This window comes from Coturnix japonica, chromosome 5 (genome assembly GCF_001577835.2).
Source record: "Coturnix japonica isolate 7356 chromosome 5, Coturnix japonica 2.1, whole genome shotgun sequence".
In the NCBI taxonomy this organism is placed as follows: domain Eukaryota; kingdom Metazoa; phylum Chordata; class Aves; order Galliformes; family Phasianidae; genus Coturnix; species Coturnix japonica.
The window spans coordinates 15291880-15319258 of record NC_029520.1 but is presented as its reverse complement, the minus strand read 5'-3'; the positions used below and the strand labels follow the sequence as shown (position 1 = coordinate 15319258).

General features: G+C 36.2%; 1 protein-coding gene across 1 annotated transcript in view; it reads left to right on the top strand.

The window, feature by feature from the left end:
- The window catches only part of SOX6 (SRY-box transcription factor 6), a 399666-nt gene that overhangs the window by 314432 nt on the left and 57855 nt on the right, over positions 1 to 27379 (top strand). Inside the window, exons 14-15 of the mRNA XM_032444750.1 lie at positions 21902 to 22051; positions 25969 to 26149. Coding sequence (XP_032300641.1) covers positions 21902 to 22051; positions 25969 to 26149 — 331 coding nt within the window. The remainder of the gene's footprint in view (positions 1 to 21901; positions 22052 to 25968; positions 26150 to 27379) is intronic.

Sequence of the window (27379 nt, the reverse complement as noted above, 5' to 3'; positions counted from 1 at the left end):
CATAAGTAGAATTAATGGTATTTTCTTAATTATATGACCAATCGGTAAGAGGCATGTTCAAGGGTCTTTTTCCACTTTATTTTCATTTAGTCTTTCCCCTGTGTTTGCACAGTACTACCTGTAATTGGGGCAGTGATTGTATGAAAACCAGTCTGCTACTGAGGCTTTTTTCATGGACACTGTGGGGTTGACAATACAATAAATTGCAAACTCTTTTGGCTTATGTATTTAGGTAATCTCTATCATTCTGTGCATTAAGCTGGTCAAATGCCAAGCATAGTCAGGATGTTTGGTTGGTCATTTATGTTTTTTTGGCATAGATGGACTGAAATGTTGTGAAAGGAAGATTTATGTGCCATGTTATAAGCTAGCTTTTTGTGGCAAGAAGTTTTTAATTTCACAAGAAAAGACACAACAATGTCATAAATAATGAAGAAACAGTCAAAAGCTTTCAGAGTTAAAATGTGTGGAAAGGAAGTGACAGTGAACATGAGAGAAGAGGCCATTAAAGATGCATGTAACTATTTGCAAGTAAACCTTTGAAACCCCTGTTAGAGTTCAGTTCACATACAAAGTAGGAATAAATTGTGCCTAGAATAGCGGTGTACTGCCACACTAATATCCAAATATCTACTTTGCTTACCCTTATGCAATTATACCTTTTTTCCAGAGGGACCAAAGCAAATTAAAAAACCCTCTCATCTTTACCCATTGCTGATATTCTTATTGCAGAGTTAGCATAAGTGAGAATGGGACCAAAACTCACTTTTCACTTGTGGAACTGTCAGAAAAGACCCCTTGAACTTGTAGCTGACCAAACCTAAAAGCAGAACTTAGAAAGGGAACACCCTGACACTTCAGAGCAAGATTTCCCAGAATGTTTCTGGGTCATAATAATATATTAAGACTGTCTCTTAGACAAACTTTAAACTAAAAAGTGTTTCAAAAGGAAAAAGAGCACATACTCAATTTTAGCTGGTTTCCTTTGAAAATCTGTACTTCCATACTTACTGAAGGAAAAGTCCCATTAGCTGTTATAGATGGGACCCACAGATCTATTTGCACATCAGCCTTGACGAGAACCTATGCAATACTGCATTTTCATTAATTTTCAGAAATTATAGGCCAAGCTGACAAAAATGATATGCACAGATAGAGAAAAGAACCATTGAAGAAAGTGGTGTTAATAAATTCAGAAATGTTTGAGTGCTTGAGGGTATAGAATTTCCCTTCAGAAATACTTATTGTAACAGAGGTTTTTGGCTTATTTCCCTCCACCCTTTCTATTTCGTTTGAATTTCACTTCTATGGCATTTGAAATTCTTTAACTTTTCACATTCATAAGGACTTAAATTATAGAGTACTTGGCCTTTCGTTGGTATCTGCTCATCTGATTGTTGAATTGGCTGAAGTTTATTGACTCTTAGTATTGATGCTTTCTTTGTCTAAGTGTACCCTAAAATAAAATGTTTTTTAGGTATGATTGTGGGATGGAATTTGTTGTTATGCATGATGCATCATGAAGACTGTTAAGGGTGTAGCATTTCAGCTCCTTATTTTTTCATCTTTGCTTCCCTTCCCCCTTCTTTCTCTGTTTTGCTTCCGTGCACCCCACCCACTTATTTATTTACATAAATATGTGACCATGGTATCTGAGTATTTCCCAAGTGCTTAAAATACTGATCACAAAACTAGTTTATGTTCCTTTCAGCCAGCGGGAGAAATAGCTAATTAATGTGCAGGTTTAGTTTTGTTACTACATGTGAGTGTGTGTACAGTATCTATGTTTGAAGAACTTGTGGACTAGAAACTATCACAATTAAACAAGCTTTGCAGGAGCCCTAATGATTCAGTTTTACTATAACATTACTATTATTCGCAAAATCACATTCCCAAATCTATATCTAGCTGCAGTGGAAATTCTTTATCTGCTTCAAGGTTGTAGCTTCCTCTTTTTTCACTTATTCTGTTGGGGATGATCAAGCACTGAGTAAGAGATACCAGCAATTTTGTGTTCTCGTTTTCCTGTGTCTTAGGACAGCTTCAATGGAAGCTGTGAATCTGCTAGCAGAGAAAACAATTTACTCCCAGGTACATTGTGTAACTCTAGCAATTATTGCATTGATGATGTTTCTCCACTGACAGAGATTTATAATTAATGTCTTGTCTATTTCATTGGAGCTCTATTTAGCCTATTAGTATCAAAATGTGTTTTCTCTGGACACCCATGTCTCACCTGCGGATAATGTATCTCCTGGAGTTGAAGACTGTAGCTGTAGTTACTAAATGTCTATACCATTCCAGAAGTAGTAGAATGTTGGCTGCTCTGGGTTGATGTCAGGTAGCTTGTTTTCATTTCATACTGATCTCATGGAGGTGACACTGATGGCAGCATTGAAAAAAAGATACAATCTGTCTCACATTTCCCATGACAACTCAGCCTTGTTTCATGATTTTCCTTAGCAATTTGGCTAAGATTTAAATAATGTGTTCTAGAACCACACCTTATTAGAACCTTGCTGATTAGGGAACAGTTCTCCAGTTGTTGTCTCAGAGAAACAAAACTGCTTCTGTTTACTCCTCCAGCTTCAAACAACTGGGAGTGAATTCCACCCTATCAACCTTGTGCTAAATAGTTTAAAGATACATTACAGAAATAGCTGTAGCAGAAATACATAGAGGTGTGTGAACCAGTTCTGATGCATATTACATCAAAAGTTGGTTGTTTTTAAAATTGATAAATAAGAGCAGAAAAAACAAACAATTAAACCAATAATTTTCATTCTTCTCTTTTTTTTACCAACCTTCTGTTCCATTTTTCTCCTTTTGCATTTCCCCGAATTTTGTCTTAGTTCTCGAATGATTGCAGTGATATTAACTGATTGTAGACATGTATGAGGAATAATCTTGCTAAAATCTTGTAATCTTGCTATTGGGAAGTCTCAGTGGTGGCAGATGGAGCAGCTATATATCCTTACTTTCAAACAAGGAAGATTACTGTGTGCTCTTCGTGGTTTAAAAATCTGCCTTCATTCCTGTATGCTTCTACAAAGCAGTCTATGTGCTAAATAAGGAAATGTTGCAACTCTCTCAACCACAACTGATAAACTGTTGATAGAAATGGAAGAACTACAATGATACTAACTGGAGTTATTCATAAACAATGCAAGCCCTAGAAAAAAAAAGCCAAACAAAAAAGCTTTAGTTCATAACTTCTTTCCTAAACTATTTGTGTAATTTGTCCTTTAAAATTTATCACTTACAACCCTAATGAACCTTGGCGAGTCTTAACTGTAGTTGCAGCTGTGTTCTTGAGGCCTGAAGTTTTTATAATTGATTTTAAAAATGTAAGTTTTAACTAAACATGTATTTGTCTATTTCTGTTCTCCCCTCCCTTCTCATCCTACCCTTTCGTACCCTCTTTTAATTGCAAACAAAGTAAATGACCTTTTGTTATACCGCTGGGTGTGGATCCAGCACACCGCTGAAGCATTGCATAGCCTGCCTCAGGGGCACAATATGAGTAGAGTGAAGGCCAAAGAATGCTATTTTTAGTTGAACAGTTCGGCAGATGGAGGCATGAATACTCATATATCTGAAGGTTGAGGGGTTTGAACCATTAATTTTGATAATGTATTTAACCCTGGGAACAATCAGAAACTGTAACTCTAAGGTTACAATGCTTTTGACCTTTGGAGAACAGAGGGCACTCAGTACAGTAAACAATATATTACATTCCTACTTATTCCAATTCTCTCACACATATAAATTTCAGGACACAGTTGACATTTGCTTTCCTCAGCTATTTTAGTGCTGGTTCTTAAAGTAAGTAAAGAAGAATGTGCAGGAAAGAGGCCAATGTAACGCGACAGTCATGTAAATACAGCCTTTAAATAGCTAAGATGTTAAATGTGGCCTTTTATGAAGAAATATTATTCTCAGAAACTAGAATCTTGGTGACTTATTATTTCAATGAAAAAGCTGTTTCAGTGGACTGCTTCTCTTATTGGAGTTTCCTCTATGTGCCGTAACCTTAGAGTAATTTTTAGTGGGTCTAATGTGATCTGATAGTGGTAGCTTACACTCAAGGTGATTTGGTCCCACTCTGGTACCACATCATGCAAAGTGATGTACCTGCCTTATGTCTTATTAAATGATGCATGCTCCTCTTCAACAAATATAGCAGTTAAATATCACACAGCTTAAGTATTTCTAATTAAAATATTTCCATGTGTCAGCATACTGGTAATGTATTATTTTAATCCATTTATTTTGTTTATGAAACAGTGACATATGTTTAGATTGTGAAATATATGAGCCTTAAAAATCACTTTATTGAAGAAAATTAATTTCTACAATGCTGTCTCAGTAATGTGTTCACTCACCCAGTCAGTCACTGGCAGGGCTGCCAGTCTTAATGTTGGTTAGACACAGTTTAACAGTTTTGTCTGACATAACACTCTCGGATATAGAAGGCAATAATAATTTTTTCAAGTGCAAAAACGATAAGATTTTCCTTTTTTTTTTTTTTTTTTTAACCACAGTGAAGAATGGGGATTGGATAATTGTGAAAGAGATTTGGTGAGACCAATCAAAATTAAAAACAGCCAGTTTCCTTCTCAAAGTTAGACACTGTAATTTGTTTGTCAGCAGGTAGACGTTTGGGTCAGCACTGCAAGTGAGTGACTGTCAGCGGGAATTCCTACAAGACAAGTAATTTCCCTCAATGTATTACTGACAGATTGCTCACTTCTTCGAATCACTAGAGAAAACAAACTTAATATTGTTACAGACAGAGTTTCTGTCTTCATTAGCCTTACAGAATGATTTTATCTAGCATTCAAAGACTACTGAGCTCTAGGTGGGCATAATTTAGCAGAATTTTCCTTATTATGATACAGTGAATAGTGGCCTAAATTAAGGGAATGGTGTGCGCAAATTTCAGTGTATGGAAGTAGTAAATTAAATATTTTGGTCCTTTTCTTATGTAGAAATGTAGGCTGTAGCATGGGAAAGAAAGGAGTTGAAAGAAGGTTTTTATTAGGGCTCTGAGAGAACAAGCAAGCCCTTTAATGAAACTAAAATTAAAAATACGCCAAGCTTGCAATACTTAAGAAAATTTAATTAAAATCAATGAAATAGTTATACTTATGCCTTTCTCTGCTTGAATGTTTATGTCTAAGTGTAATATCTGTGTTATCAAGTTGAATTATATCAGTGACAGTATCAATGAAAATGATGTCATTGAGTCAGTATTTTATCATATAACCTCAATTATTTGCAGGATCTCTTAATTCTCCCTCTTTTCCTCCTCCTCATCTTCAGCCCTGAATTATCTTACAGATTCATTTTCATAAGGAAAGAACAGCCCATCAAAATCGAGACCCTTGCAGTAAGGTATCAGTTCTGATGAAATTGTTGCCAGGAGGATTTTTCTGGCTCCTCCAGTAATGGCCTTCCTGGTAAAACAAGAGGGAATCTCCCTCCTTTCTTCGGTTTTGTAAAAACAGGCAAACAAAGCCATTAACTAAAGTCATCAGCCGCCTACAGCCAGCAGCATTAATGCTGCAAGACCCTTTTCTCACCTATTTAATGCCCTGTATCTTCCGTAACTTCTTTAAACTGCAAATCTTTGTTACTTTTATTCTTGCTTAATGGAATAGTGTTGCATTATGTAATAAAAAATTTACAGCAGTGTTTAAGAAGAAGCTATTTCCACAGTCTGTAACTGTTCTAGTACTTCCCTTGGATGTGGCAAGCCTAAGTCTTGGGTTTTGTGCTTCCCCTGTTGCAGGAAGAACACTGGCTGCCACACTGCCACCCAGCCTGGCAAGGCCCTCTTTGTTCCCTTCAGATGGCAAAGCTCTCCTCCATCCAAAGTCCTGCACCCGTTCTCTTCTCCAATGCATGAAGACTTTTCAGTCTGGCAGCTAAGGATCAGATAGGCTCACATCTTTTGTACCTCTAGATCTTACCAAATAGGACAGCTGACTTCCAGGCCCTCACGCTCTGTTGAAGAGAGAATTTACCACTGGGATCACAAATGGCATAGAAGTAAACTCTCTTATCAGGAAACTTGTATGTTTAGAAGGATGTCATCTTTATAGCCTGGATTGCAGGAGGTTTGCAGTCTCCCCAGTCTGTATGAAGGCAGAAGAAGCTCAACCCCAAGTGACTGGAGGAGGTTGAGCCCAGAGCATCAACAAGACATTCTTGCTTCCTTAACCACTGGCAGCCCCTCACTGAATGCCCAGGCTCTATCTTAATGTAGTTGTGCTTTGCAAAGCGTGCTCCCTGGGGTGCCACTTGGAAGCCAGTAAGAAGCAAATAAGTTACTGCTGCATTTACTGATAGAGCACCAGCACACTGTCAGGGGATGAGCACGTTTTTTAAAGCTCTTTTAAAACTGTGGCATCCCTTTGGGGACCAGGCTGACTGTGAGGCATACTCTGAGCTAGCAGTTGGATTCCTTCTAACTTTCTAGAAATGTATATGGTGTATGCCTTACAGGAATTAGCTGCAAGTGGATATGTTTCGAGAATTTATAGTTCTGATACCTATAGAGCAAGCTGCTTAATTTGGATACAAATTACAAACATGAAGGATTCTTTCTTTGAAGGTGTTAGCATATTCAGACATATAGAAATTAGCAGCAATCAGATTTATAACAAAGATGCTTTTACATTGTCAGCTCTGTACTCAAATGAGAGTACTCCTCTATATCACCATTCCTTCCTCTCTGGTTGTTATAGAAAGAGAAAACAAACCACCTTTCATCTGCAGTGAAATTTGTAAGACTAAGAATAGTTAGATGAGGTATAGACACGCAGACACGTGCAGTGTGTGTGCTCACAGGAAATGAAAGAATTTTAAAGATTTGTGGACTGGGCAGATGTCGTCACATGCCTTACTGTGGAGGGTCTTTGATTATAGAGTGGATCACCCTCCACTGACCCAGGTCAGAATGAGAGGAACACAGAAAATGAGTTAGAACTTGCTAAATGTAGTGTAGTTGTTGCTATTATGGAATAGAGTAGTAGTGCATTTGGTCTGTGATGTTTTCAGAATCTTTATGAGTAAGAACGTAGAATATGTCCCAAATCAAAGAAAGTGTTAGAATCATCTCTCTTCTTAAGGATCAACATGAAGGTCACATATGACTATGGGGCACAATAGAAGGTTTGTGTATCAGTCCTCAAAGAAAGGCATTGGAGGGAGAAGAATGTTTAAATGTCATTATTAAGAAATTATTCTAGAAGCAAAGAAATCATTCACAAAATTTGTTGAAGTCAATACTATAAACTATGGAGTTGTGCTTGAATTACAAAGAACAGGTAGGCATGAATAGAAGTGAAGAAGCATTCCCCATTCAGGAATACTGAGTGTATGTTGTCACATCCACTGGTATTTTACAAAGTGAAGTGAATGATGAAAAGAGGTCAAGTCCTTTGATGGAACTGCACCTTTTTTTTTTCCACACACTAGGAAGAGATCAAGTCAACAGTTTTAACTAGTTTATAGCTTAATTAAATAGCGCATCTGAGAATTATTTACCATAATCCTGTACCGGTCATCTATTCTACTGCAGTCCTCAACACCTAGGGGAGGGCTAAGATCAGGTCTCATAACCATTTTAATCTGGTCCCAGCACTGCTGTTGAAATACCATCATACCCAGCACACATCGGAATGTGTGACAGGCTTATTTGAAATATACATTTACTGATATAAAACACATAAGTGTACAATGGATTTGTAAGAATAAATTCCCAGTTACCTGGTTTTGAGTTGTAAATGTGACTTTTTTTTATATTTAATTTTTATAAGCCTATTTGAATACGTTTTGCATAATTTTGTGTGCACTTCCTTTAAGGAAATTATTTAATTTTCCTTGAAGGAAGTTCTAAATATACAGTAAATTTCAGTGTGAGTGATCTGCTAAGCAGCCTGTAAAGCACAGTCATTTTTAATGCTTTAAAATATTTCTAAATGGGGCTTGTTTTCTGCTTCACAAAGAAAATGTTTCACTGTTTTCTGCATTTAAATATACATTTAAATATGTTGACTTACCGGGTATCACAGCAGGCTGAACAGGGAAAAGCCATTTTTAATGGTATGTTAATTGAATGGGATGCTAGAGATGCACCTGAGTGACTTTTTTCCCAGATGTGCCCCAGCTGACTGATAAAGGTTCTCCTGATCAGTAGAGCCAGTATATATTTATTATATCCCTGTCTCCTGTCCATTTTTGCTTGCAAAAATAGGAGAATGGTTCCTAGCTACATATGAACTCTGTGAATCTCTTGCAAAAATATAAAACCACTTCAGCTTTAAACCCCAACAGCGCTTTTGAAAATTAATTGTGGAGTTGCCTTGGCATCTTCTCACAAGATGGGGTTTTGGACCCAGGCATTATGAGAGATAGTGCGAGGTAAAGAGAGACTCTTCCTTTTTCTTGCCTTGCACCCATTTATTAGTGGGATGATGTCTCATTATTCTGTCATGGCAGCCTGCAGAAATCTAATTGCAGTGCTTTTGCCTCTTGGTATGATTAGCAGTAGTGGGTGAGCATTCAGTTTTCTTATTCTGTATCTGTACAGTACCATACAGGGAAATACTGCCATAGCCGTATATGATGATTTCTCTGTCTGACTGGTCAGACAGTGAATGCATGTACCAATCTATGCCAGATCTTAAGAAGTTTTATTGCTACTTATTATTCCCATGCTCTGATTTCTTTTCTTTTATTTAAGCCTCTGATTATTTCTTCATAACCATGTTGACAAATCAAGAAGGCCCAGCAATTGCACAGCCATCTTCTGTCCTGAACTGATTTAAGCCCTGTTGGATTATGCGAATAATTACCTTTTCAGACCCATTCTACCAGGGCTCTCTAGACTGCTGGCAATTGTACCAGTGACATGGACATGAGGAAACTCATTTCATACAGCTCAACAAGCAGTTCTCATAATTGCTTATAATCTGCTGACATGAGCCAGGATGAAAATCCTGACTTCTCTCACAAAGCTCATCCATTTACTACCAGTTCCTTTTCAATGTACAAAACATATGATTTCTGGAATACTGGATATTTGAAATAAGGTTTCATTCTTTTTTTTTTTTTTTTTTTTTTTTTTTTTTTTTTTTTTTTTTTCTCCTTTTTTTACTCTTTATTTCTTTTTACTCCACATTTCATTCCTTTTCCCAAGCAAATACAGTTGCCCTTTGTTGTGCCTGGCTTTGTATTAAAAGTATTTGAGTTTAAAGTATTTATATTTTATTTCTGTATTTAATTCTATGTCAAGTACAGGATGGTTTTAAGCAAGGTATGTTGAGGTTATTTTGTGGAATCATAGTTAAGAATTTTTTGCCAATTTCTAGGATGTGTGCTACAACAGTATAATCTGGCAGTATCACACAGATAAGCTAATTGTGTTATTTCCTGTCTGTAGTAAGCCACAGGAGATCTGTGATCAAAAAGTAGTGTATTGGTAATCTGACAGCTTTAAGTGAAGGAATTCACATCCTCGTGCTTTAGAAGATTTTGTTGATATTTGTGCTGTCCTTTGTGCTGAGGAAATGGTGGTAGACTTTTTATAAGTTTTTGTATACTGTTAAATTCTGTTGTTTTTTTTTTGTTTGTTTGTTTGTTTTCCTTGATATTTTACGTATTATTCCACAATAGCAGACATTTACTGATGTTCACACCTTTTTTCTCTACTTTTAAGAGAGGCTCTTTATAATATTTACTCAGCTATACCTTGTTCAGACACTTAGATTCACAGAGAGAGGGCATGGTTCAGTGGGAGCACTCAGGGCACAGTTCCTCACTTCTGGGCACAGGGGCTCACCCCACACAGAGGTGGAACACACAAGCTCTGGTCTCTCCCACAGCCTGTGCTCCTGCTTCTTGGCATACCAAGAGGAGATGTGCTCTCAGGCTGGGAGAGAAAAGACAAAGCCAGGAGGCTGCAGTGTGAGCATGCTTCTGCTCTGCAATGGCAGAGGAAGACTCGTGGTTAAGCTACCTCTCATTAGGTCATCCTCTTGAGAGAAAAAGACAGCTAAAAATGTACTCTGTTTTGGCTTTGATCTTGCTTTCATAAAAGACTCAAAGAATTTGCATGGTAGTATGCAACTATTCCATTATTGTTGCTAGCAAGAATGCAAGAAAATAGATATTCTAAGTGGGAGAGATGAGAGCAGTTAGCATTCCTTTATTATCAGAACTTAGCCTGGATCAACTGAAATACTTTCTGGTTTTGTCATGCACCCAGATAAAATGTCTGTGCTTACTTATTCCTGCTTTTTTTAGTCAAAAAAAAAAAAAAAAGGAGTTTTAGAACTCTTGAGTTACTGTGTTTAGGGAATTATGTAAAAGGCGAAGCTCACCTCATTTAATAGTACGTTCTGTGAAAGGTGGCTGTTATAACTGTGGCAAGCAACGCAATTTGTGTGTAACATACTTCTATGCTTTTTCTTCATTGTCTTTTTTTTTTTTTTAAATATAAACAATTAAACCAGGGGAAAATTAGTAAGATGAGCAAACAAAGGTGCTATGGCCTTTTCCTCTGTTAGGAGAAAGTGATGAGTACATCTATTGCGTAGAAAGGATTTTTTTAATCATCGCCTTCTTATTCCTGCTACTTGCCTCAACTTTTCTCTCTCAGAGAGGTCATAAGAAATGATCAAACTCCAGTTTTGGGGTTCCAAATGTTTTATACTAATTTTCTGTGTGTGCAGTTTTTTAGTGATATGAACACTGAGCAGTGCAACTGCAGTATTTCACTTCCACCCTAATTCAATTCCCTACTTTGTGTGGCAGTCTCAGTGTATTCAGCAGGTTGTACGCCAGCAGATGAAACAGATGTTTAGGCCATACTGGAATGGAGCAGCATGCTGCATCAGGACCTGGATATTCCTCTTGACATCTGGATGCTGCTGGGTTGGGAAGTCTGCCTTAGGCCAGGAGGCAGTAGGAGCCTTGTGGCAGTGAACATAGGGTCCTTGCTGCTCTTTAAGCGATTAGTGCACTGAAGCAGCAATAATGCTGAATTATCGCTTGGTTGCGTTCTTCTAAGGAATCTTGGGACAAAGAGATAGTCAAGGAGGATTATTTACAGTAAGTCATGTTCAGAAAGACAAGTCTAATTGCAGTATTTTAAAAAAGCATTCTTTCAAACAATTTAATAGTAGAAGTGTTGCAAATACTTTAGGAAACTTTTAACAATGCAGGAAATAAATTGCTTACAGAAAAATCTCCCTTTCTCATTTAAAATCATTAGGTTGAGAAAAGACAATTTCAGCTGTTTTCCAATTTCATGGTCTGGCCAAACTGTATGTAACAGACAAAATGTGACTGAATACATGAAACTGAAGGTATACGAATGCTCATGCCTAGTGGAGACAAAACTGTGAACTTCTAATAGCTGCAAGGAAGAATATTAGATGTGGAAGCTGTCTGACTTATGCATTGATTCTTTATAGTTTCACTTTATCAAGTTGAAAATTGTGCTGCTACAGCTTAAATTGTCTGCTGCAGCACTTTCCTTTATGATGTGCGCTATTTAAACACAATATATATGGTATATTGCATGGAAATATGTGTTTAATGTTTTGTGATTACAGACTGACAGACAAAACAGCATTTTGCAAGGATTCTCCCTACCCCAATAAATTTTCATTGCTGAGACTATTTCGTACTTAAATGTGGGTCCTCCCAAAAAGATTACAGCTTTTTGAAGAACATCAGGCAATATTCTAAAGAAGAGCAGTTTGTTGCTCTCATTTAACCTCCGGTATTCTAAAGGGGTTACATTTAATTAACACTGGCTGAAGGCCTGACCTGAGGGGCAACCAAAAGTGATTGAACTGCATTTTCAGATCCAGGCTGTAATCTGTTGGGAGAGAAATAATAATAATAAAAAGAAAAAAAAATTAGAAAGCACCATTTAGTGACATTCTTTCTAACTAAGCTGTATTTCAATGGGCCATTTAATGCTCAGATGGACAAAGGTATTACTTCAGTCATTGAATTGTAACAAACCCTTTCTCAGAGGCCCAGTTTAAAAACTCTACAGGAAAAGTGGCTTAGCATCATATTCTCAGCAGACCAACACTCAGTCTGTTTGGAAAGGAAGAAAAAAAAAGTGAAATGAGGTGAGACACAACCGCCAAGTCAGTGAGGGTTTTTTGTCTCTCTCTCCAGTCAGTGGCTTCACAAGGGAACTGCTCCTCAGAATGCAGGAGCTCCCTATTCACTACAGAAGGCTTTAATATATATATTATATATATTTAAATATATATATATTTAGTAGCTGTTACATTTTTTCCCCAGTGAGCTCTTGGCCTGCCTTTTTTCTTTTCTGACACGGCAGAAATGTAGTTTTCTCTCTGAGGGCCATAGGACCAGTACCTACAGGGTTAGATTTTTGACTGTCATGTTGAGAAAAGAATTAAAAGTCTAATTTAAATATCACAGGCTTGGACACTTGTGAGATGAGTAGTTATTTTATTCCAGTGGAGCCAATGTTGTCTATATTCTATGTTGATGTGAGATGCCTAGTGTACTGACTGAAGTTTAATTGTATAAATATTAGAATAGATCTTTGAATTCATACATTTTTTTTGTAATTTTGATACTGTCTCATTAAAAATTCCCAGTGGACTCTTAGGGCGATGCTCTGACATTGCCTTGAAAACTTGTGAATATGCTATAGAACTTGTAAACAAACTAACTGCTTTACTTTCTAAGGGGAAAAAAATATGGTATTACAGAGGCAATGACCAGGTGCCAAATCAGATAGTCTTAGCAACTTGCAATGATTGATAATTTGTTTCAGCTCTAAGCATCCTGTCTTGGCTTTACCCACAGCTTTACAGTGAACAGGTTCTGAACAGGCAGTTGCCGACAGATTGTATTTAATTGTCATAATTCATTGTAATCAACGCCATTTGATTTCTAAGGATCATGATCTCAGGAATAATGCATAAGCGAGATTTTCCTGCATTTAGGCAGCAAAGCAGAGCGAGCTGTTTTGATGGACGTTTCTACTTTGTTATGTCAAAAAAAGATGAGGTCAAGGGAGTGAGAAACGGAGTTTCAAAATGAAACCTAAATGGTTCTAAGAGCATCTTAATGCACATGTGCCTGAAGGCAGATTAGATCTTTATTGCGCTGGTACAAGTATTTTAGCTGTACAGTGTTCTCCAAATTTACATGACTATAACTGAGAGATACTTTGGTATTGGATACCTATGCTGTCCGGCCATGATGATGTGTGGGCAGGGAAAAGAGAGTAGGTCTCTAGACATGAATCTTGCAGCACATTTCTTCTCATTTCATTTTCTTACTTCTTCCCTTTTCTCAAGATATCAGCATTATCTTTGGGACCAAAATGTGTTCTTTGTAAATCCTTTATTTAAATATAAGAAATGTTAATAACATTTAAAGAAAGATTAATCAAATGGTAATTTCATCTTCAGTTTACGTTTGCCATTACACTGAAAATTGAAATGGATATGTTATAGTTGACAGCACTTATTCAGGCTCTTTCAGTATGAGTGCATACTATGACAAATAAAACCAAACTTGTAGTTCAGTCATGCACCAATAATAATACAGGAGCTGTCGCACTCAGGAATTAGTCAAGGACAAAAAAGTCTATCACTTCTATCATACGTGCCAATGGGTCTCCTAGTTCGTTCATATTTTGAGTAGGACTTTTATACATACTGTGGGACTGTTCCCTATCAAATAATGGCATTTTGCCTCTGTAAAAGATGAAGCAAAAACTGAAGATCTGTGAGGAATAGATACTGTCTCGCTAATTGTTTTCCCCAGCAGAAGTCTGGATCTTTGTCACTGACTTATTTAACAGATCCTCTTAACATCTGTCCAGCAGACTGTGGACTTTATTAACAGACAAGGGACCCACCAGACTTCAAGCCTGCTGTGTCCGTCTTCATCTTCACAGCTGTGGATTAACTCAGACTTTCCAGAAGAGGACAACCATATGGGATACTTGGTGTCGCTGGGTAGCTAAAAAAAATATGAAGAAACAAATGTCGTCCAAACACAATTCACTGTTTTTACAGCCACAATTACTAGTCTGTTTAAGAAATAAGAAAGGCAGCATTGCACTAAAAAAAGAAAATCTATTCATATCTGTGTGGGAACCTAATCAGGCTCTTGTTTCCAATGACGATGACTCCACAGTCGCACCAGGTCTGCGACAAGAATGCTCCTTTTGTGTGCCGATAATGTGGAAGCGATAAAATTTCCTATAAGAGACATATGTGTTTACATCATGAGATGTGTTATTTGACAAAACGCTTTGTTCTCTGCATATTTTCCACGCAGAGTTTCATGCTGGGTTGTTTTGCTGGAAAGCTTTGATTAGCTAGAATTAGTTGCTGAAGTAAAATAGACACTTTTGTTTTATGAGTCCTCTTGCTGAGCTGTAAATTATAGTAAAACATATAAGGAGTGACAGAAAGAAGTGCTGATTTGAACCTCTGACCCATGATCGGCATAAAAACATAAGATAACTCTTTCAAAGGACTACTGAGAGCCATAAATATTCCACGGTCCACTTAAAGTTAGGCCCTTTTAACAAAATAAAGCTGTTATTTTGCATAAGGCAATCTCGACTCTGCAGTGCTACAACAATACAAGCTGCAGTATCTAAAAAGTGTAGAAATTCTTTTATCTTTGGTATAGATTGGCCATTATCTACAGCAGGGCAGTAGAAGCTATGAGAGTGATTTTTCTTTTTCTGAACCAGTACAAAGAAACTGTGGTCAGTAAAAGAAGTTGGAAACCAGCAGGCACTTGGTGATGAAATTCAGGTATCTGTTACTTTGCAGTTTAGAGAAGAGCGAAACAGGCATTTGTGTCTCCTAAGGAAACAGACATCATGTGGAATTTAGGGCCAAATTAAATCTTCCCATGAGATTACATAGAATAGCAGTGACAGAGACTGAAAATACTTGTGTTAATAGTTCAGCAAAGAAAGAGAATGATCAGGAATAACAGATAGAATTATTATTTTAGTATTTTTTTTCAGTAAATCCCCACCAGAACGTATATGGAAAACTGAAGTCTTGTAACTATGCCTCTGAACGTGGAATGTATTTGTATTTTCATTAATTCAAGTTAGTTTGTTTGCCCATACATATTAGGCTGTAATAAATCTGAGAGCACATTAGCCAGCAAGTACATAAATAATCACTGCAACAGACTTTGTTAGTGTGACATTAATTATGATAATTCATTGGCTGCCTGCTTGCATTACACCTTAAGGCCTTTTGCAGAGGTATTTGGTGCAGTGTTATAAGTAGAGGCTTTTCACACTCTTAACAATGAGCAGACACTGCTGTAGGGTAATGTTAAGTGTTTTAAAATCAGAATGTTACTTCCACTATGGAGATGTTAGGCCTGTACAAATAGGGAAAGAAAAAAATGATGCTGTTAAACAGAAATTACAAATATATATTTAAGCCACCTGTTCTCTAGAGATAAAAAATAATTTTTTTTGCAGTGTATTGTTATTTATTCTTTCTGAATCAAAGATACTTTTCCTAAATGTTATTCCTACTTCCTGTATTTGATCAACATCATTTCAGTCAAACCCAAAGAAAGAAAAACAGTTCTGTCATTTAGCATAGATGTAGGAGTTAAGTTCTTGTTGGTTCTTAAACAGCAATCTACTGTACTGTTGTGGCACATGCAGACATGAGAAGAGAGATTTTCCCTCTTTTGCACTGTACTTGCATGTCTCTAAAACTCACTTTGTTTTTATTTTTTAACATTATAAATATTATATATATAATAATTTATAAAATTCACTCTTTTAGCAGGTAGCATCTACACAAATACATTGCAAAACCAAAGAAAACGTGCACTTTTAGCATAAATGCTTAATCTGATAACTTGAAGGGATCTTGTTTTCAGCAAAAACATAGGGTTTTTTTGGTTGTGTTTTTGTTTTTTTTACAAATAACAGTAGCTTTCATATCTATGTACATGTGGATTTTTTTAGTATATACACCCTTCCTTCCTTCTCCTCTTCCTCCTCCTCCTCCTTTTGTATGGGGAGCACTCCCCAGAACACAGATGCTGAGCTCTGGAAGGTGTTTTTCTGGTGATGGCATCTGGCTTCTTGGCAGACTCTACAGGCTGTAGCTGGCTCCAAGTTGCCTCTGGGTTTGTCACATGGTTAAGTTGCTGATGAGTTACTTTGGCTGTCTCGTGTTTCTGGGTGCCATTTTCTGTTAACCTACCTCTCACTTCATGGAGCTGCATCAAAAGGCATCTTCATTCAGACTGCAATATTTTTATATGCAGAATCCAATAACCCTCTTTTTTTTTTTTTTGTTTTGTTACCCTAACACAGAGTCTTCAACTGCCATGTTAGTTTCTGAAAAAATCTGATGTAGAAAACATCTAATTTATTATTTTTATAGCCATTTATTTTAAAAATAGAAAGAAACACTTATAATTAGCATTACTTTAGAAACAATTCTTGCACTTACATTAAGATGTGTGTGATTATTTTTTTTTTTAAATTAATATAATTATGCTTTTGCGCTGCATTTTGAAAATATTGTTGGCCTAAACTGCTGGTGGGTGTACAAGTGACACTGGGCTCAGATCAGCAGAGAACATTTATTTCTGTAGTTATTACCTGTGATATCCAAAACATTGGTTTAAGTGCCAGCCCATTCTTCAAATAGAAGAAAACTGTTCAGAGACTCTGTTTCCTTTTGCCTGTTAGAAATCAAGATTATTTTAAGCACTTCTACAACAATAATTGAAAATAAAATAAATAAATAAATAAAGAAGAAGAAACAGTCCCAACAGAGGTGGGCTTTTTTGTTTTGGATATATTCTTTTCAGAAGTGAGTGTTCAAAATAGTAAAGATGTTGCTGATTCTAGTGAACTTGTAAAGCCCTTGATTATTGTATGGTTCTAAGCATTATTATTGCATGTTGGAAGGAAAATTCTAGAATTACAGCTTTGCAACTCTTATGTACTAAATATACTATGGAAAAAAATAACTGCATTACCTCTTGTAGTGCAGGATTTCGACAGCATTTGCAGTCACTCCTTAGAGTTTTTCATCTTTGGAAACCAAATTACTCATTGTCTAAATAGCTGAACTTTCATCTCTATAAATAAGATATTTCAGCTTTGCACAATTCATTTAAAATGCTGACAAATAAGAAATCGCACTTGATTCTCAGTAGTTTTATTGTTCAGTGTCACTTACTGTAGCAAATGTATTTGTTGAGATTTAGCACAGGATTTACATTTTTAGTATAGAAGACTTTAGACTTACTCGATGTCCGTAATATTTAGCATCATTTTCTGAGTAGAAAAAGAAAAGTCTAGCACCTTTGGAGAAATCTTGTACAAGTACAGGAAAAGGACTCTTTTCATTTGGTCATAAATCTTTTTGTAATATAAAATTTTAAGATTTCTAGAACCAATCCCTTCTTCCTCCTTGGATCAAGCTACCTTCCACTGCATTGTTTCTCTTTAGGACATTTTCAAGTACATCCATTGCGATTCATTCTTCTAGGTAAGCCCTCATCACCTGCTCTTTGACTCTCCATTACTCTGGTTATTTCTTTCTCATTCTTCCTTATCTCTGTACTTCTCATATTTTTTATAGTTTCTTCAGATTTGTGCTGCAAAGAATGACATATGAATTAACACTCCACTGCTGTGACCGAATTTTCCCTCATCAGTGCATTCATTTGAAATGTTTAGTCCTTGCCTTTTCACTCTTGTGCATATAAGTGCAACTGCTGTGCTCATTTCTTTCCTGGGCTTACCTACCTGAGGAAAGTGCTTCTCTCTTATGTGCAGTTAATCACGTTCTCTTTATTGAAATATCTTATTTTTCCACAAGGCCTGCCATTGACATGCCACTGGTAAGAAGATTATGATTATCATAATTCTGTGTTAGGTGGTAAAACAGCCTGTCACAAAGTTAACAAGTTGTTGTCAGTGTAAATCTCCTTTAACTGTGTTGATTTAAGGCCCATTCTATTTTCCTCACCATGTGTTACATCTGTAACATTCAATTCTCAAAAATTCTTCACCTTTATTCATCCGTTTAGACACAGATGCTACAGCCCATGAGGTAAGTACCAGTGTTTCTGTTTAAAAAATGACATTTAGTGCAGAGGAAGCTCATTTGCTTTGTTTTTGTTGTCATTCAGCAGAGCAGGTGTGGGAGAAACATTACTGGCCTATGTGGAATCAAAAAGTTGTACAGGAAAGGGACCTGAGATACTGAAAGAATTTTGATTATTGAAAGCTACTTGAAAAAGCTGGTTGATGAACTATTGAAAAAGTGTTGCAGAAACCTGGGAGAGGGATGTTTAGGCCTAAGGCTTTTGTCTTCTGGCAAGACATGAGTGAACATTGACGGTAAAGGCAATTATTCATGTGCATCGTGAAAGTATCTCACAAAGGTGTTGTGAAACTTAGATGATAAGAGAAGTTTTAACATTTTGATAAGTCAAGATGTTCTATTATTAGCTCATAGTTTTGTCTGACAAATTTTAGATCATGGATGATTTGTTTAATAGAAATTGTGTAGTGGAAATAATTCATCAAATGCCACAAGCAATTTCTAAAGCAGGGAATGTTCCCCCTCTTTCTCTACCCCACCCTTCTTCCTATTATTCTATTCCTTACTTATTCTTCTTGAATTGTAGCAATATGCTATGAAAAGGGATTGACGTGAATTTTGCTGTTAGCAGGGTACAAAAAAAATCAGTATGTAATTGTGGTGTGCTTTTTGCATGCTGAGTTACACTCAACTGTTCTTTTTCTTTTGGTAGATGGACATCATTCCAACTCACAGTGTCCTCCACTTTTCATAAATTGTCCTCACATTTTTAGTTGGTTAGGATTGGAATAGAATTTTGGTAACAAGAGCTTAAGTCAATAAGCTTTTAATTGCCCAAGCGTGACATTTCACTTGCCATTGCCTAAAGAGAGACGTGCAGCATTTCAAAGTTTTACTCATCTGTGTCAGATCATGATATAACAAAAAAATATGGTTCTGTAAGGTGTAAAATTACATCCTTGCTCACGTCCCTTAAGCAAGATGATTTACAAAATTATCTATGCAGCAGCACTCAGTAACGCAAAATCATCCCTACTTATATTTGAATGCTGAGAACTGGATTGTAAGAATCTAACTTAGTGACCTTTAAAAAAAAATAATCAATCAATCTATATGTATTTTAAGGCTTCTTAAAACAATCATGAATACTTGATGGTTTTGAATATCTAATTAGTAATCAAGAGCCTTCTGAGTCAGTGGTTGGCATGAGGGTTATATAAAACTGTTCTCTTTATGTGCTAGAGATATAGTGGAAAGAATATATGCTTCAGTGTTTGAGGTAGGTTAATTTTTTTAGACACTACTCAATAGCTGGTGGGCTTGAATTTCAATGGAAAATTTTCCATTGAAGATTTTCCTTTTCAGCATTAAAAGCCAACAATCAGCATTCATTCACTGTTGTTTTTTTTTGTTTTTGTTTTTTGTGGTTTTGTTTTTGTTTTTTTGGGGGGGGCGTAGGGGGGTGGGGGTGTTTTTGTTTTGTTTTCTCCTTAATTTTGCAAATACAAGCTTCACAACCTCCCCATCTCAATGTGAGGTCATAGATTTCATGTCACAACACTTGTATTTGCAAAAATATCCATTTTAGCCCTGCAACACAGGTTTTCCAGGTTGGCTACCCCCCCCCCCCCATACAAATTGGTATTAACAGAAGTTAATAAGTTAAGTCCACATGCTTTTTTGCTAACACTGGTGTGAATTCTTGCAAGGTTTACACTCATCTATGGGATAGTTGTACTTTAAAGTCGAAGCAAACCGGAAGGATAAGTAAAGTTACTTATTGTTACATTTGCTTTTATTGTGTAAAACGAATTTCTGGAAATGCCAGGCTAAATTCAATCCTTTGACTTTGGAGTAACTCAGTAATGTTATATAGCCCCTCAGCACAGTGCCACATGGAAAACGTGTTTCAGGGAGGGAAAAATCCTGCATGGCAGTGAGTGAGGAATAACTCTGTGAGAACCAGCTGTGGATGCACCCAGGGCAGGAGTGGAAAGGGAAGGGGGGGGCACTGGAGGTGGGAACAGGCCATGAAGAGGAGCTAAGGAGGGACATGCTGGAAATGAGCTGTAGTTTTTCTCTGTGTTTCTCATCACCTGACTCCGTTGTCAAAGACATTTAATTAAATAATTTTTTCCTAAGTTGAGTCTGTTTTGCTATAGTGGGTTACTGGTTAATGACCTTCCTGTCTTTGCCTGTGAAAATCAACTTTTCTCCCCATTCCTGCGGTGGAGGGTGAGGGTGAGAGCAGCTGGCAGGCTCGTGCAAGCAATGCATCCAGGTCAGCAGACAGGGTTTTACCTGCAGTTTATGCCACTAATTTATAGGCCACTGCCAAAGTGGTACATGCCCAGCAAAAGGGGCGGGGACAAAAGCATCTACTATACTTAATGCATTTGCATTCTTTAGAACTGGGGAATTAGTTTTATGGCATGGGGATTTTTTATCCAAAATATCTAAAATGTTGGTTTCAAAATGTTTATCTGTGATCCTTTTGTAGCCTGCACGTGATGTTGAAAAGGGCTGGCAGGAAACAAACAAACAAACAACAGCTTCCATTTGTCACCCAGAGCTGTGACTGTGCCCCTCCTTCACATGGTTGTCTCGCCACTGAGTCACTGAGCTTACAGTATTGTGTAACTTTATTTCTGTGGAGGCTTGTTACATTAGAAAAATGGTTCCAAAGAAAGCAACAATTATGACATAAGCACATCTGGCTCTTGCAAATTATTCTTTATTAAGCTTTCATTTAATTACATGTGCTGAAAGGTCTGCTTTTGATTACTGTAATTTTTTTTATTTGTCCATTTGAATGATAGTGATGTTAGAAATTACATACAAACCACCTGGCTTTTTTTCTCACTAATAAGGCAAAGTTTATATAGATATATGTGTGGAAGAGGGATTAGGATCTTCCCTGCTTACGTTAGAAAAATTATTGCTGATGCTAATTCAAGGTGAGGGTTTAAGTTTGGTCACTGGGAAAAAAAAATAAAAAAATGACCTATTGATTTTGATCAGCAAACGATTTAGTTTGGTGGAATAGTTAATTTTGATGCACAGGTCTTTTATTATGTTCCAGTGAAACTTTTTGAAAAGTTGGATGCATATCCCATGAGGGTGTTTCTGTCTGTTTATCACTGTTTGCAGAATATGTTCAGGTCTGTATTCCCATTAGATTTTATAGAACAATCATTGTACACTGATACACACCCTGTTGCCTTCTTTAGCTTTCATTGACATCTGGAGAAGATGCAGCATTGCCTTTTGGTCACAAAGGTTTCCCATATCAGCTCCCAGCAGAGGTTCTGTAGTTGATGTTCTGTGGAAGGGCTGGAACATTGACTGTTTCTGACAGGGGCTGATCCTACTTTTTGATCCTACTTTATCATAACCAGTCTTATAAGATTGCCTTTTTTTTTTTTTTTTTTTTTTTTTCATATTTGGATACAGTATAACACTTTGCTCTTTACCATCACTAAGGGAGACGGTATTTACTAAAAGAGGAAAAGAAATCAAATAACAGTCAAATTTAAGAAGGTATCAGTGTGTGGGAGTTTGCTAGGTTTTTTTTTTTTGTTGTTGTTGTTTTTTAAACTATAATGAGAAGGGAAAATCTAAAAGTAAGAAAGTACTGAAAAAAATCTCTCATTCTTTCAAGAGAAGAAACAGCAGGGCAATAAAAATTGCATACATTTACAGCTTTTCTTTTAGGAATTTTGAAGGAATATATTGTATATTTTCTTGTCTTCCAGCAACTGTATGCAGCTCAGCTGGCAAGCATGCAAGTTTCTCCTGGAGCCAAAATGCCATCTACTCCACAGCCACCAAATACAGCAGGGGCACTCTCACCCACTGGGATGAAAAATGAGAAAAGAGGGACCAGCCCGGTAACTCAAGTTAAGGTATTTCTTAATAGGAAAAAAGTTAATCTCTTGAAGTGAGTCTAAATGATCTATTTAATTGTTCTGCAGCTGAAAGTGGAAGGACATGAAAGCTTTACAAAAATACAATAAAATATTCAAGTTTAGTACTGCATTATCAGTAAAGAGAAGGGAAGAGAAAGTGTTCAGTTCATGCTTCCAGAAATATCAGACATCCTTCTTCCTACCTTAGAGAGCACAACGAATTCATTAGTAGAATGAGATATTTTCATTATTTCATTTTATAATCTAGTAATGTGTGTAAATGACGATCATTTCATGAACTGTTTTAGGTCAAGCATTTGAGCATCTTAAAACATGATGCTAGTTTATGTTGTCAAGACATGAGAGATTGTAGATTTAATTATTTCACAAATCTCTTGCTTTACTTCTTCAACAATTTTGGAAAAAGCTTCATATAAAAAGAAAATGTAATTTGAGACTTCAGGTAAAATATTGTGTCACTGCAGATTGCTTTGACTTTTGCTGATTTCACCCAGCTACTGACAACGGAGCTGCTTCTCTTTGGTTTTGTGCCACTACTGGGTTCTTGTGCCTGCTTATTCTCGCTTGCAACCAGGCAGCTACAACAAGGCAATTGCCAGCAGTGTGAAATGAACATTGGGCACCCCTTGAAATCTGTGGTGGATCTAGTATCATTGGGAGGAACAGGCTGGCTCTAATTGCTATGTAGACCTACGGCTGTTCTGATTTTCATGAGACCAAGCATGCTTGAAAAAAATGTACTGCAAACTGGAGAAAAACAATAAAAGATGAAATAAAGCCAACCTAACTGTAATCCACAAACAAAAACCACATTCAAATGTATTATCAATTTGAATGATAGTGCTATAACTGCAGAATTATTACAATAGATCTAAATAAAGGCGTATGCCGTCTTTGTGTTGAGAGAGTATGCATTTAATGCTAACTACTAAAACCTTATAGATGCATAGTCCTTTAGCTTCGAATCAGCCTGGGAAGATTTTACTCGCTTGAAGTGGCAGTTTCTTTTTTTCTTTTCTTTTCTTTTTTTTCTTTTTCTTTTCTTTTTTTTTTTTTTTTTGACGTGAGAGTAAAATATCATTCGTTTTTTCATTATCATCAATCATTGTGGTAAAGTGTGGATGAGTAGATATTTCTGCCTTGGCTGATAAATTTCTGTGACACTTTTTTGCTAGGCTGAGAGTACTAATAAATAAAAACTATTCCATTATGGCCAGATCTAGGGTTTGTTTAGCAAAGTATTCACTTTACTTAACTGTAGACGTGTATTAGTCTAATATTTTACCTCTTGTGATCCAATGCCAGGCTTGAGAGCAGTCAGTAAAATTTACCACATATGCAGAGTTTGTTATGGTCAATACAGAAGCCACCAAAAGCAAAGCCCAACTGTTTCAGCAAAGTTGCCGTGGTATAGTGACACCAGCAACAGTGATTTATGATATTGAGAATATACTGCCGACTACTTTAATGCAAAAATGTAATTTCGTAAGTGAATGAGCCAAATGGATCTACACCAAACCAAACCCTTGCTATATGAGTCAAATTTTCCCTGGTTAAATTTAAGCACATATCTCCTTGAACCAAGGCCAATATCATTCCAGCTTTGTGGCCAGCTGAGTCCTATTACACACTTGACCACATGCAAATTCTTGGGGGTTTCCCTACATAATTTAACTTGAATGGACTGAAATATACCTTAATAAAAAAAGAAGTCATTTTGTTCTCATTTTATTAAGCATACTATTGCATTGAAAATATTAAAAATAAACTACTGATAATTAATATGGACAAATGCCAATAGCTAATTTAAAAAATAAGTTGTTAGTATAAAATATATTTATATAAAGTCTAATGAACTGGTAACTGTATGCTGTCTTTGCAATTTTTTACCTATATAGAACATGACAGTTTTGATGATCACGCATTGCTTAACAAATCCTCCATGTATTCTCTGTATTTAAACAGTTGTTTGTATATACTATATGCATTATTTATAGAACTAATGGGATTCTTTTACAGTAGTCAGATCTTACAAAAAAGAATGATGGGTTTCTCAAGTCAGTGACCAGAATGATTTCCAGCTTTTCGGTTGCCTTACAGAAAAGAGAATGCTGTCTATGAAGTACAAACAAATGGTATCTGGCAACATTCAGACTTTTTTTTCTCTTTTTTTTTTTCAATCAGTAGTAGGCAGAAAATTATTTGGAAATTGAACATGGTCACACAGGTTTCTATGCATACGTGTTTGCTGGCTCTAGTCCAGCAAACTTCGTAGTCTGAAAGGGGCTCAAACTTTCACAGAAATTTATTGAAGCCAGTTCATGCAATGAAACAGTTTGCACATAACATGACCACAAAGCATGACACTCTTCTGTGTCCCTTATACCTTTGTGTTTTTGCTTTCCCTTGGACTCTGAACATGTGTGGGCATTTGTGTGCACTGCAGGGTCAGGAAAAATGAAAATGTCATGCATTTTATAGAAATAATTTAAAACTGGAGGTATGATGACGTTATAAATACCTGTTAGTTATGTTTTCCTTTTTAATGTTTTGTATATGATCAGTTGTACTTTCCTAAATCACTACTTGACGGTAAGAAGAATGGAAAAGATGAGATAATGTGCTGTGTTATTGTATTCTGACACTTAGGTTTAAGCTTTGAAATGATTGGTGCTGTGTTGTAGTATATGGATGATATTTTCTTATATCCATCCCGACTCTACAATGGGCATGTTTTAAATGAGAGATCTGTCTTTCTAAACTCTTTAAAATGTATTAAGTGAAAGGAACAATCCCAAAGAATAAGAATAAGGTTACAATGTATCTACTCCAGTTGAAAAAATTAATATTGTGAATGGGTCGTCTTCCAAAAGTAAAGATGTTTCTCAAATAGTCTTATCTCATCTCACATAGCACTGAATCAAGATGTATGCCAACGACAGAATTTCTTTCACAATGCCTATGAAAAGTATAACAAAATGAGTACTGATGCTAGATTTGCATATCCTTCAAAAAACCATTCCTTTTCTTTATGCAAATAAGCGTACAGGCACAGTAAAGGTTGAATGCAGCAGAAATAACTACAGAATATGGAAATAATTACAGAAGTATGGAATGATCAAGAAGCAGAATTGCTTTATGTGAAAAAAAAAATCCAGATTCTACATAAATCTGTCAAAAGTACATTACATATTTGGATTAAAAAAAAATAGCCAAAATTGAATTCTAGAAAAATATAAAATATCTCTAAAATGCAGAAACTGTACATTTTTTACCATAGTAAGTCAAGGAATTTGAATTCACTGAAATACTTTTGTTATGAGGGAAGAGCGTAGATGATTTACTAAACAAAACATGCACTCTAAATAAGATGCACTGAATGTATAAGATAGCAGCAGCATTAAATGTGGGCCAAAGAACTGTCGGGGGCTTCCAAATGATTCTTTCATGGAAGTACATTTGATTGCTTAGTTTCTAATACATATAAAAATAAGCTACATAACTTAATTTTATAGTGCCAGGAACTTTTCAAACAGAACCAATGCAAACGCATTACTGAGCTGCTGGAAATTTTAAATAATTCTTTGTAAATGCCCTAGGTTAATTTAGATCTCTGAAAACACATTAGGAAATTAAGCTGTAATGTGAGCTAATTCAAATTTTAATTTGGCAAAAAGAACGATCCAGCCACATAGTTAATGTAAATAGAAGCATAACACAGAAATTAATGAGATTTCCTTTCACTGAATCTTAAAGGAGGCAGATAATTAGCTTCTTTTGTTATTATTGCAGGAGAATGTGGTATTGTCTTCGAGGTGTAAAGTAGTACTTGCTTGCAAAATTATGTGTTCATTTGTCTTTCCCTAATAGTTACTTACATTAAACTCTTGTAGGATGAAGCAGCCCAGCCACTGAATCTTTCAGCCCGACCCAAGACAGCTGAACCAGTCAAATCACCAACATCTCCAACACAGAACCTCTTCCCAGCTAGCAAAAGCAGTCCAGTGACAGTGACAAACAAGAGCAGTATCCCCAGCCCCCTTGGTGGATCTCTGGGAAGAGGATCCTCTTTAGGTAATTAATCTCTCCTCGGGAAAGAAGAAAACTGGCAAGTTTTCTGTGTGTGAAATGCTGGCTTGAATACACTCACATTGAATTAAATAGATACTTACATCTACATTTCTGTTTAAAATGGAGAGAAAATATACAGGAAAGATTTTCAAATAATGTTTGAATGCCAAGGATTTACAGGAGTAACCAAGATGATGCAGCAGTGATATGCATCTACAGAAAATACAGCAAATAAATATTTAACACATGCATACAAATACATATACAAAAGTAAATAAATATGCATATATGAAACATATTTAAGAGAGATTTCTATCAATATTTTCCCCACAAACATCAAATAGAAGTGTGCATGCAAAGTTAACTCTTTAATTTTGGCCTCTGGATTAAAGAAGCAAAAAATAGCTTTTCATGCATGTAGGGCCTGCTTAGATACTGGAGAGAAATGATGTTCCACGTGGTTATTTCATTTCAATGCTACAATTTACAATACTTAAAATAAGTTTTCAGTCACTTTGTTGAACCAAGGCCGAGGACCATTCATTGTATCAATGTGATATGATAAACCAGAAGTCAGGCAAGAAGGCAAATCCAGATATGCTTTTCAGCTGTTTAGCTCAAATGTACCCTTCCCAGAATATGGAATTTTTGGACCCATATAGAAACTTCTTTAAGTAGTAAAGCTTATTAAGTAATGAAACAAAATTGATCTGAAATTTGTGTATGAAGACTTCCTTAAGCAGTCAAGAAACTGAATCGAGAGCTGTAAAATCTGTTATCAGTCCTAAAGTTCAGATAGTAAATTTTAACTGTGACTAAATGCTACAAACCACTTACTCACTATCTACAGCTCAAGTGTACTTGTAAAATATATAGAAACACTTGTGAAAAATGAATAGGTATGTTAAAGAAATGCCTTAGATATATAAAAATTTTGATTTGTTCAGTTCTGAAAACACTTGAGAGCCTCATGATCTCTAAAAGATCAAGTTTCTGCAGCTAGCTAGCTGGCTATTCTACCTGTCAATATAATTCCAGCTACCACTACACTTGCTAATATTAGAAAACATCATACTAGTTTGAACTCAAAGACCATTCTAGAGAGATAGATACAGAAGATATGCCTAAAGTGTGAATGTTTTTAATATAAGCCATAAAAACATTTCCCCTTGCTCCTGAAGAAGCCATTGAAATATTATAAAAAATTGTCATTATACTGATATTAATCTGATA